This window comes from Bombus flavifrons, chromosome 6 (assembly GCF_040668555.2).
Source record: "Bombus flavifrons isolate JBK064 chromosome 6, iyBomFlav1_principal, whole genome shotgun sequence".
In the NCBI taxonomy this organism is placed as follows: domain Eukaryota; kingdom Metazoa; phylum Arthropoda; class Insecta; order Hymenoptera; family Apidae; genus Bombus; species Bombus flavifrons.
Genome location: NC_138447.1, coordinates 8,506,196 through 8,519,199, shown reverse-complemented (window position 1 = coordinate 8,519,199; position 13,004 = coordinate 8,506,196). Strand labels below are relative to the sequence as shown.

The 13,004-nt window shown below is 44.1% G+C and overlaps 1 protein-coding gene across 5 annotated transcripts in view; it reads right to left on the bottom strand.

The window, feature by feature from the left end:
• Positions 1–13,004, bottom strand: part of Prosap (SH3 and multiple ankyrin repeat domains prosap) — a 180,535-nt gene that overhangs the window by 40,542 nt on the left and 126,989 nt on the right. For 3 of the 5 annotated variants that reach the window (XM_069115374.1, XM_069115375.1, XM_069115376.1), the window contains exons 3-4: positions 7,615–8,016; positions 4,722–4,739 (exon numbers count right to left, since the gene is read on the bottom strand). In XM_069115374.1, the coding sequence (XP_068971475.1) occupies positions 4,722–4,739; positions 7,615–7,968 (372 nt within the window). In that variant the 5' untranslated portion in view covers positions 7,969–8,016. The remainder of the gene's footprint in view (positions 1–4,721; positions 4,740–7,614; positions 8,017–13,004) is intronic. The other 2 variants (XM_069115378.1, XM_069115377.1) reach the window with 1 other exon arrangement.

Here is a 13,004-nt window from a genome sequence, read left to right as displayed (position 1 = left end):
TCACGTATTACCATACACGCTGTTCGCGTACGCGTTTATAAGGTTTCTAAGTACAGTTGTTTGTATTTGGTTGATGCGTATAAAACGTCGCTTCTTCGAAATTTGTATCATCCTGTTGCCTCGTCGTCAGTCATTAACCACAGGGAAAAAGGAGAAATTCGCTACAGGTCACGCGTGTTCGAAGTTAAAAAGATTTATAATAAAACTATCAAACACACGCCTGCTACGAGTACGATCGCTCTGTTCAAAGTTGGAGATTTCATTTTTAAACGTCGAAGGTTAGGCGATTCGAATAATCCTATCCTGATATACAGACTTTAAAAACTGTCAGCTGATCTTTAGAAATAAACACGAAACTCTTAAGCGAAGCAGTTGTATATTCTCAATTTCAATTTCAATTTAGCGAGGTATTTGATCGCGCTTATAGCAAGAGACAGAGAAACTTTTTCCAATCGTAATGACAGAGGTATAATAAAACTATCAATTTTTTCATCGCAATTACATCAGGCGTCTAAATACTTGCGAACGATAGCGTACGTAAGGAGAAGAAGCGTGGAGAGCGAGAAAGAAATAGCCCAGAGGGAACCGCGCGAGAAACAGAGGGAAGGGACGATCCTATCGGAAGTGAAGGATGATCCAGGTCTTGGATCGCGAATCACAATGATCTAACGCCCACGAGGATGTATCCGTGGCCCCGGAGGACCGCGGAACCCGTAGCGTTGCGATGAATTTATCCGAGGCGAGATCCCCACGTCGGATACCTGCGGTACATACGTCGCCGCATCGATACAGCCCGTAATGTGCGGTCACCGGTTCCGGTACGGTGTTATCTCGATACTTGGTCACAATCGAGCGATCGATCCCTCCACATGGCACTCCGCGACGATAAGGACACCGTGACATCGATATCCAGACAATAGAAGGACGATATCTCGTTATAACCATTGTCGCGTGCTGACTAATTATCTTAAGGACCAAGCAATTGTTCGTCATAACGTTATTAGTTATAAACGTATAATACCAATTTCTTTAAATTTCTTTAAATTTCTTTAAATTTCTTTAAATTTTGCGAGATCTAGACGGAAAAGATAACAGGGACAAAAGTATTCAACGAACTCTTGTCACGCGTTGCTAATTAACTCGCATTAAGGAGCAAGCAATGGTTCGTCATAACGTTATAAATACATCAGTTTCTTGAAATTTCGTAAGATCGTAAAATCTGGATGGAAGAAACAGCGTCGTGAGAAATATTCAACGAATCCTCGGAGCTGTCTTTCGTGGTTACAAGGTGGAAAAACAGAATTCGATGATACAGATTGATCGAAGAAAATTGTAAATGAAATGTTGCGTTAACATCACGTACATGGGTAAAATCTAATTACCTCTTTCTGTTCATTCGTTCTATTGAAACAGTCTGTCGACTCTACAGCTTTATGCAAATGAGCTTTTTCTCTGTCAATTAACGTACGTTCACGGTAGGTTAGGGAAAAATACCACGGAGAGATTTCACGGAATTTCTTGCGGCGCGGCGTTCGTTGTTCCCAGAAGCTGACGCGCCTCTTTTTCCGCGTGCCAGCGAGAAAAATCGATTAGTCGTCGTCGACGTCGCTAATCACTAGGACGCGTTGGTGAAAATTCACGAGGCTACGAAAGTGAATCACCTGTAGGCGTTCTGTTCGCACCTTTAGTCGCTCGTACGCTTGTCATCGATAACACCGAGTTACCCACGATCGCACTCGTCCATTTCCACTTGTTAGCGTCGATCATTTTTCACGCGTTCGTGTTTTCAGCGAATCGGTTCGAGCGACTGATTTTTCAATGCTATCTGCCATCTGCCATCCAGTGACACGGAATGAAAATCGTGTGTCACCTGTTTCCCCGATTAAATCAATCTTTTCGGCAAGGTAGTACGAAACAGGCGTAATTTCCCGCTTGGAAGTCATGTCCATCGAGTTCGTAAATTGTAATGCGAGGAAACTTGACGATCACAGTATTGTTTTCTTTAAATTTATCTTCAAATTTGCGATTATGATCTTCTGATAAATAAATATTCGAAAATCAGTCGCTTGCTCTTTGATACGTTGAATACTAATTTTGTATAGATACTGAAGTACGTACTCGAGTTACGAATTGGGAATTTCCAGAAATTTGCAGTTGATCGGTTTATCTTCTGAGTGGCAGAAATATTTTACGGCACTTGGACGAAATGTGCCATTTGATACAGATATTTGATACTTTCCACTGCTTTATTCTCTTGTTGCTTTGCTATAACTCTATAATTTCATATCGTATATTACTAGTCAAAATCATCGTTTAATTTTGCGGAAGCAGGACAATCTAAACTCGATACAGTTGCTCAGTTTGATTTCATACTTATGGCAGGTAGTACAGTCGTGAATTGCAATTTCTTTCTTTCTTCGCACTGGATTATTTCGTCGATAAGCGTAAGACAAACATACGTATGATACAACGCGATGGTCGAAAGGTGATCTCATTCGAGAGCAGATTAGATCAAACGCGAAAACACGCGAGAAACACCGCAATGATATGTCGTAGGCTCGCGAAACTCGTTTCCGTCGCGGCGAGGATTCGAGGGAGACAAATCGGATCCGATAAGCTTCGTTTCTCTATAACGTTCGATGACTTTTGATATTTAATCCTCGAAGACAAGCGGCGTGCCGCTTTCCCTCGCGAGAACTCGACTCGCGTTGCGTAATCTCGCGTAACGCCTGCGTCTCGGGTAAAGAAAGCTCCATGCAACCATCTGGATACGCCAGCAAACGGATCTAGTCGTCGATCTCTGTCGGAAAATCGCAAATTGCCCAGGCAGAGATCGATTCGTCGCGCGACACACGATCCGTGAGCCGAACGATCTCTTCCGAGACGCTTAGGTGAAAACGAAAGTCATCGTCCAGCGTGGCGTCATGCTTTCGACGAAGCACGAAATCCTCTTGGCGTTCAACCGTACTACGAAATCGACATTTTTTCCCAGAAAAGTCACGATGAGTCGCTTCCTTCGAGCTTATCGACCGTTGCATACTTTCCACGGAGTTAAGGAAGTCGAAGAGTATTCGAAAGCAAGTTACGTTATCGTTCACTCGTCTTCGTTATCTCGAAACAAAGAGGTTCGTTCCGATGACGCGTCCAAATTCTCCGAGGTCCAAATTGCGTGAGGGATCTCGAAGAAACAGTCATAACGACAATAAATCGACGATAAGTGGATAAGCCCGCTGAAAGGAAACTGCGTAGGTACAAATGCACGACCTTGAGACTGTATCGCATCATCCTTGAACGTGAACCACGGGTCAGTAACAGTAAAGAGCTATGTACGCTTAACCGATACATGCACTTACATTCTATGATACTTTAGCGCTGAAAGGCAGGAGCTGCTATAAGTACATGCAAATCGAGCTCGAAATAACTCTAGCTCGTGGTCTACGGTCGCGCGTCGTAAGGACGGAATCATCGATTCGAGCGGGTCTCCACGGTTAATTAAAGCGTTCGTCCTCGTTCCTCGCGAATCGATCGATCGCGTAGCTCGCGCGTCCCTCTCGTCGTAAAACGACACGTATCTCTCTTCGTGCATTTTGCTCTACACGTTATACGTCTGTTTGCAAGCGTTTCTCGATCCTTTAATCAGCCAATACGTTTATACTGTACGATACGCCGTGGTATCGAAGGATGTCTATCGCATAAAGGTTTTTCAAATAAAAGTCCTTTCAATGAGAGTCTTCCGAATGAAAATACAGCGAATTCGCTTTTCCATCGAATCGACGAAATTTGACTCGACGAAACTTCCCCTCGGATCTTCTATACGTGGCGATCGAAGAAGGAAAGGTAGCGAAAAGCGAATCGAGCCCGAGACTATCTCGAGACTACCCTCCACCCCTTGCCTGCTCTTCCAAGCATCGTTCTTCTTCGTCTGGTCGGTGCGCGTAGCGAGCTCGCGACGCAAAGGAACGAGAGAAAAGTCGCGTACAACGAGGGGTGATCCTACGTTAACGAGACTTGGGGTGGCAAGTGACGCGATGCCACGTTTCCTCTCTGGAACCGGAGTCAGGGTGCCGAGAACTATCAGAGGGCCGCGTTGCAAAATCGTTAAAAAATTCTCATTAACGATAAATTCTTTTTACCGGACAGTCCTTAACGTGAAATTGACCCCAAGAAATTTTACTACTTCGCTTTCTACAGAAAGAACACACAGATATGCAAATGCCATGAGCTTTATAAATTAACTTTTTACGAACCGCCGAATTTTGTAGAACGCGAGACTGAGTTCCAAAGGCAGAGCGCAGAGACAAAAGATGCACTTACGTATGCATCTGTAAACTTTCCTCGTCTTTCTCGTCGTAAAGAAACTCGCCGCTTTTTTCGTTCTTACTCGAGAGGATAGCCGGAAATATAAATCGACTCCGTAAAATTTACAATATGCTTTTAAAACGTGGGGTTCCGAGGAACACGCCAAACCTAACGGGGATAGTTCGTCGAACCGTGTTTCGTTTCGCCATGCACGAAAGTCTGAATGTGAAAGGTTCTCTTCTCTTTCTGTTCGTTCTTTTCTTTCTTTTTTTTTCACCACGGCGAAGAAAACTGAAACAACGAAAGAAGAAACGGGACGACAAATCGGTATAAAGAAGAGGCGGCGGGTTTTATCGGGGTGTTTGGTATAAGTAGTTGCATAGGGGGTTGGATGCATGCTATTAGTAATAGTGAAGACGTACCCTGTACCAAGTGGCCACCTGCGAGGCGCTCGAAAGGGGTGGAGAAGCGGTGGTATATCCGCGACGCAACACACCGGAGGTGGAGGGTGAAGGTCGGGCCCGAGGGCGCGATTTTTGTATATTTTCGATATTGTCGGTCGATTCGCGTACGGGGGTGCGTTCGAAGAGGCGGGCCCCAACAAGACGATAGCACAGGTGAAGTGGTGGTTGGTGGTGGTTCGGTGGTGGTTCGGTGGTGGCGGGTGTAGTGTATTCGCACGCCCCGTGCAAGTGAGGCAAAAGCAAAAACAACAACAACAACAACAACGCCACAGGTCAGAAAAATATACACGATTAATCGATGGACACTCGCGTGTCGCTGTGCATAATTACTAATTAGTAATAACTATATATACATACTTACATACATACATACATACGTACGTACATACATACTTACATACATATATATATATATATCCCTCCTTATTTACATATAAAACGTAAAATACACGGTGTTCCAAGTTTTCCCAGACAAACGCTATTAATACGTTCTGTACAAGTACAAATAAGAAGGAAATTGTAGATATAAACGCTTTGTTTTGTAATCAGTATGATCATTAGGTGGGTGAACGGTATTTCAAAAAATTTACCATTTCTGATAATACGTAGAGGACTTTTACAGTGGTAAGAGATCAAATTTATTGTCTTAAGAAGCTTTCTTCGATTTTTTTTTGTGTTGATCTATCTTCTATGATTATTATTTACGATTTATGTTTATATCATTTTCTTTTTCTTACTCACGTTGACAGAATATACTGAAGGAGTTTGATCAAGGATATCTGGGACACCTTATATATATATATATATATATATATATATATATATATATATATATATATATATATGTATATTTAATAAACCACATCTCATAAAATATAATATACGTATTATATTTTACTCCCATACATGATATACATATATGTATATTATTCGCGTATCCATTGCGTGTATCTTGAAAGTACAATGCGCACAGTATATCTGTGGTACGTGTATGTGTATATATTCGTGTGGTCCTGCCGCGAGAATCCTTCGGAACACGTTCGATGACTATTAACGTTTCCACCGCGCTCCATAAATCCACGGATAGATCGGCCTGAAAAATTCGAACAATACGCTACGCTCGCAAACGGTACATTTTCTCTCTTGGTACGTCGCGAGAAGCGAAGGTAATAGACGGTGGTCGATCGAGTCGAGCATTGGTCCATTAACAAGATAGCCAATTATCAATAAAAGCGAAACTGCGCGTGGAATGCAGGTGAACGTATCCATTGCAGCGATACGTGCACGTTCGCTATGGGAGTGCGCGTTTATTCCCGTACGAATAATGCGAATATTCCCCTCCCCCCTCATTTTCGTCTTATGAATATTCGTCATCGAACTCGTTCCGAGAAACAAGGTCTGCTATGGGCTGGTCCGAAGCGGAAGATCGAGCACAGGATGTCCAGGGGGTGGCAAGTGATTCGTTAAGCGGACAAAGTTGGAACGTTAGTCGAAGGTGGGTCTCGACGAGTAACTTTAACGCGTACAGTTTTACACATCGACGAACCAATTGTCTTGGTCTGGGACTGCGACTTTATGCAGCGAACGTTCGCAGCGAGGGAGAGAGAAACGAAAAGACAAACAAAGAGAGACAAGTTTTCCGAGGATAGGTGAAAGATGGAAGTCGCGTAACGAGAGTCGCGTAAAGATGGGAGTTGTCACGCCGCGCCTCCGTCGCGGAAGGCAGGATAGAAAGACTACACGTGTGAAAATTCCTTGCGCGACGTACGAGGAGACGGCCGAGGGAAAAACACGGCTACAAAAATGGACAGAATGCAAGGAGAGAAGAGAAGATGGGAAGGGAAGAGACACGGTATGAAAGAGCGTGATGGTTTGACACACGAAGCAGAAGAAGCCACACAGAGATCGGTATTTTCTAGCTCCTATTTTGTTTAGGAGTAGCGGCACGTGTTCGTGTCTGTTTCTTGTCAGTGGCGGTGCGGCTAGTAACTTATGTAGTACCTCTTTTGTGCGATCGCGAAATTCTTCGGAGCCGGACATCGCCGCGAAACACAGCGCAGGTACGGCGCCGATTTGCATTTGCCCGGATGGTGCATCGTTACTCGTTCCCGAGCAACGAATATCTCGATAAATAAAGTGAGACGTTCGAGGGGCGCACGGTAGCGATCCCCTCGAGATCTCTTAATCCTGCGTGTGCTTCGTGACTTTCCGAGGGCTCCGGCTACGACTACCAATGAAAAAAGAGAGAGAAGAGTCAGGAAGCCCGGTCCAGTCTTGCCCGAAGAACTCTCGCTCGAATACACCACGACGCGACCGCTCGAGAGTCCCCTGCAATTTACCGAGATCAACATACAAAGTAGCAGTCTGCGGTCCGTAACGCAGTGCGTACTTTCTTTTCTTTTCTTCTTCTTTTTTCGAGAAAAACCACCCGACACCGAGTTCTTGATAGAGCGGGGGAGCTCGCGATCTCACGTACAACCGACGATTCAACGCCGTACGATGCAACGAGCCGCGCTCGATAGAGATCGACGGTAATGGATGGTAAACGCGTTCAACCCCGCGATCATCGACAAGTACAAGGACGATTATGATTTTTAACGGAACGCCAACGGCTCCTGATGACTCGCGATTAATGCCTTGGCGCCATGAGTGGCGAGGATAATGCAATTTGAGACCGTTAATTGACCGATCGACGCGAACGAATCGCAGAAAGCTACACGATATCCGTCGGGGTCCCGACTCTTCCAGTTCGTCTTCAAGGATCTTCGCTAATGGATTCTCGCGTGAGAGAGGTAGTCAGTCACTCGGAAGAGAGAATCGGACAACGCGGAGGCAGAGAATATCGTCTTACCTTGGGCAAGGATGCCAGGCATTGCTGCTTCACGTCCCAGACGAGCTGATCCCTCGGGAACTGAAGACACTTGCTGACGTAAAGTTCCGGGACGTGCACCCTGGCGAGAAGCACTCCCTCCTCCACCGGACCGGCCTCCGCAGTGGCAGCTGCGACTGCAGCCGCATCTTGATTCTGTTGACCTTGAGTTTGGCCTTGAGTCTGGCTGCCTTGCGGACTCGTGGCCTGGCTCGACGTTTGTCCCGTGCCAGCAGCTGACGAATTTTGCTGTTGCTGTTGCTGCTGCTGCTGCTGTTGTTGTTGCTGCTGTTGCGACTGCTGCTGTTGTTGCTGTTGCTTCGGTCCCGCCTCCATTGCGAGGACCTCGCGCTTCTCGAGGATTCCACCTTCACAGGTTCACATCTGAAACAGAAAAAAAGACTCGAGTTCACTACCTCGTTCTTTACTGCGACCAGTTTTTCTTTTTGCTTCTTTTCCAGCATTAATCGACCCGATTGTGCCGTTACCGTGGGATATCGCGAAATCGCCATGCCGTCCGTTTAATCGAAGAGACATCTCAAGGAAGCAGCAAGAGAGGCAGGTAGAAATAAGGAAAAAGCAGATGAAGAAATTAAAACGGCGAGGGTCCGTTCTTTATGACTACATCGAGTAACGGTAAAGGCGGATAAGATTACTGCGATAGAAATAAAGAAACGGCGCCGAGATGCCGCGACGATTTTTTAAACATCGTAAAAGCCTTTTATATCTCGCGATCCGTGGCCGTTGATACTCTGCTCGTTCGCTCGGTCGACTCCGTAACATTTTTGCGGAAATTTCATTTCCTCGATCCTCGACGAAGAATCTTGCGAAGCTCGGCAGAATTCTTTATTAAAGAGATTCGACGGGATACACGCGTCGAATCGATTACGCAGAAAGGATGGGCGTTCGCGTTGCTCGCGCGTTTTCACGCGTTTCTTCGGCATCGACGCGATAACACGGCTGGCCGTTTTACAATTCGACCTTCGATCTCGGGGGTTAACTATCGGTCAGCTAATAACTTACGCGCTAACGAGCAACGCGGCTCGGCCACTTTCACTTCGAACTTTCCAACAAGCATAAACGTCCAGGTACAGCCGTTGCGTGTATCATCGTCAACCTCCCGCGAACAAGATTAACACTCGTGGCTGGCTGTTTCGCCGGTAACCGATCGTTCCACGCGACTGCTATTATTCGATTTGCCAATTTCTCGCGTGCTTGTTTCACGAGTATCAGTTTAGCACCGGTAATTCTTCGAAAGTTACATTATGGTACTAATTAAAAAGATTATAGTAGAAGAATTAGTGGGCCGGTTTAAATGATTTTGATACGGAATAACCGTTATAAATGATCAACATTTTGTTGCTTTCCGATAATCGTTATCGATGACGGAATTATCGGAAACAAAAGAAAAAGATGTTATCATCGATAATGGAAATTCACGATCGACAAAAATTCCCTCATCGATAATGATTATTGCGGTAAACAAATACGGTTTCCGGCGCTGATACCGGTTATCAATAACCAAGCAAACGTTCACCGTTTATCATGGTTATTTGTAATCGGAACATTTAACAGTTAATATTTTTTGATCGTTCAATTCGTTGAAGAATTTCTTTAGGATTTAGCGATCCCTGTCTTCTTCCGTTCAAACGACGACAAATTTTCGTAAGAACGGTGGAGTTCCAAGATAGGCGACAGTACGGTGTTTGCGGATTGGAAGAGAGCGAGCGCGATATGTCAGGTGGTACGGGGCAGAAGTTTGATGGGAAACCGCAGACGCCATTAAACGTAAGCATGTTGCCGGCAGGCTGGGCTGCGTTAAAACTTTAAATAACCCACTGACCGCATCGTATACACAATGCTTACGCTTCGAGGACAATAGCCAACGAAGCCAAGACGAAGTGGAAACGCCGCAAGGTCGCATCCTTCGCGCCCGACCAGAAAAACACTTATCCTTAGGCGTTAATATTCCACTGACGAAGGGATTTTCTTCTTCCAGTCTCCTGGTTCTCCCCCACTCGAAAGTGCCGAGGCTGCGGCCAGCCAACGGTACGAAAAAGAACGAAGACCTAAGAGGGGGACGTAAATCCGCTTCGTTTCTTGCTAATGTCACGTGATCCTCAGGGTTAATAATTACGTTGATATGGTTTGCAATAAGACAAATGTAAAATACGACGATTTGTTTCTGGAGGAATTATTACGGGGAATAAGAGATGAGAGTACAAAGAGAAAGGAACGAACGTCTTGATCTACGCTATTGTTCACAAGTCATGGGACATTTAAATCGTTACTCTGATTTACAATGACGTTTTCAAGCGCTTAATGGCGATTTTGCTAATACGAGATCGATTAATAACGCGTCGAATTTTAAAACTGCTTTCGTGCAAAAAAAAAAAAGAAAAAAATAGAAAGAAGAAGAAGAAATAAAAAGAAAGAAATGGAAGATTTGATCTATTTAAACAAGAGTTACGTTTAAGATTAATAAATGGTCCGTGACTTATGAACCCCGGTGTATATTTTAAGAAGACTATACAAAGGCAATACGTTGCTACGATAATTCCTGCTTTCCCACAATACACACAGCTTCTCCCTTTCATTTTTTCCCCTCCTCTAGTGATATTTTATTACATATATCGTACGCTAGTCAGAACGATACTGATACGCTACCGCTTTTTCCAACCGGCTAATCGATTATCGCCTCTCGAACGGGCTATCCTCTCGCAGGAGACGCAGACGAGGAACAAAAGGAACGACGAGATACAAGAAAAATAATAAGAGGGAACACGAAGGGAGACGATGATGAACCGAGGGAGAAGGATCGTACGGATGGACGGACAGCAAACGCATCAATGACAAGCCGTAAATCATAGTTTTACGACCCGTCTTTATGTGGCCCTTATTCGCGGCAGTCATCGGTGGGGAGTGCTTTTGCCATTTTTCTGTCTGGCCACCCTGTGTGCAGCGCATTCAGGGCCGTATCTCCTCTCCGCCAGACGACGAGCCGATCGACCTTTTCTTCCTTCCAATCGACCAAGGAGGATGGAGAAGCGGCACGCGAAATACCGGCGACTTTCGTGACGCTGGGGGCAACAATTAGCGCTCGACGTGTTCGCCATTGAACCGACTATCGGAAGTTTGAACCCATTCGAAGAAGAAGAAGAAGAAAGAGGAGAAGAAGAAGAAGAAGAAGAGGAAGGGGATAAACGCCCATGAAAGGTAAATGGAACAGCTGCGAGAACCGAAGCCTTTTGATTTTTCCCTCCAGGCTTTCTATTTAGAGAGTATATCTTTAGAAAGAGAACATTTTTTTCACCTTGATGCTTCGAGTGTTTAAAGGGTATTGGAACGACGCGACGTTCAGAGACAAAAGAGAGAAATTCGTAATACGTCGACTTTAAAGTTCGAACGAACATCGCTCGATCCGCCCCTGCACGCGCGTAAGTGCATATAGCAGGTACCCGCTGCGTGGGCGTCGCTTTACGGGTTTGCTTTTAAGTGGCCGTACCTTAATTTCAGAGTCACCTAACAGTGTCGTGTTTAACGGTGATTCAATGATAATTAAAAAAATCCAAGGTTACCTATGGAACCATATCCGACTACGAAGGGGAGGAACTCCGAAGGACGGCCAGGAGTTAAAGTACGACCATGACATTCTCCTGGTCGCGACCGTGCACCTCCGACTCTCTAACCCCCGACCAGCGTTCCTCCTCTGTGCGATCGCTCGAGAAAATGTTGGATTCTTAACCGTTTAAAAGTCGAATAATCCCGTTGCGCAACAGATTAACTTTACATAACAACAGATTACACGAAAGTAACGCGTTCTAAAAATATTCAGAAACTAACGTTCTAAACACGACTGATCATAATTACGAGTAGGAATTTTTCTACATTTATTTGTGTAACTTGAAGATGTAAAAGTACACGAATAAAGTATAGTATTCTTTACAATATTAAATAGAAGCGATTTTTTATTCGTCATATTTTTTTTTTAATTGAGTCTATAAAAATATGAGTTAACATAAATAATCGTAGGCTAGCTATAATAAATACAACGTTTTATGTACACCTTTCGTGTATCGTGCGTCGGTAGGTTGACCCTCGTATGGCATCGATAGTTATCCATAATGTTAATGTTTGATTTTTACGATATACGGGCGGCTTCTAACAAAATTTCTATCGCGTATATTCGTAACACGTACGAATATTTCCACGTAATGTCGACTACGATGCCCGCTATGATCGGTACTCTGATAAACAGACGGTTTCTAACTTGGAAATTCAAGTCTCGAACATCCGTTGAAATCGAGGAAGGAGTAGTCCCGGCACGACTAGAAAAATCTATCATTTGGTACGTCGATATCTCCAGATGTCACGAGTTTTTATCCCCGCCATGATGGGAATAAGAAAAATCTCGTTAGGATGAGAGAGCTTGGCGAAATACCGGACGAGACACTGGTAAGAGACAAAATATGCAGATCACGGAAAAGCGAGAGTCAAAGTCGAAAGAACAGCTACGACGGAGCTTCTGGTATCTCAACTCGGAGTCAATCTCGTCGGAGCCAAGCTCCGTGGTCATGTGTATGCACGGACGCGGAATAAACGAATTTCTCGGCGCCACGCGTCTTCTCAGATGGCTCGACCCTCGAATCTCCAAATTTCTATTCTACTAGAGAAGGGTTCCACAGCTACGTTCTTTGAATATCCTGGCGGCGGCGGTTTGTGGATAATGCTGGAAAAGCGTAAGACCTGCTTTCGTTGCCTTTCTGAAAATCTGAAGAATGGAACGACGAGCGGGTTTAATTGTATTTTTCCAACGTCAAAAAGTACCTCAGGAGATCGAGTAAAATAATAAAAAATTCTTGCCAACTACGCATTCGTGATTTCTCGTTTTAATACGTTAAATCTTCCTCGCGTGTTACATAAATCTATTTTGTTTGTTAAAACGGAAACAAGATTGAAATACGAAAATTCAAGGATCGTAGCGCAATTAAATTCGTGCATTTTTATAGAATAACTTGGGGAAATATTTTTGACGAACGTGAATCGAAAAGGCTGTCGGATAAAATATAGGGGCAGTGGAGTGTACAGAAAAATGTGCAATTCGAGGTTTTATTATACGTATAAACTTCATAAGGATCTGAATAATTTGATGAATTTGTAGCAACAAAACTGAATTTAATTAAAACGTACGAATAACGACGGCCCCTCTTATATTCGATAATTAATTAATATTAATCGAAGCTCGGTTTTTTCCGTAACTACATCCATTACCTAATTGATTTGTAGTACATATTTCTACTATACATGTATGAACATATATTTACATATGACCAAAGTGTATATATACATATATTAATGACCCATTAACAAAT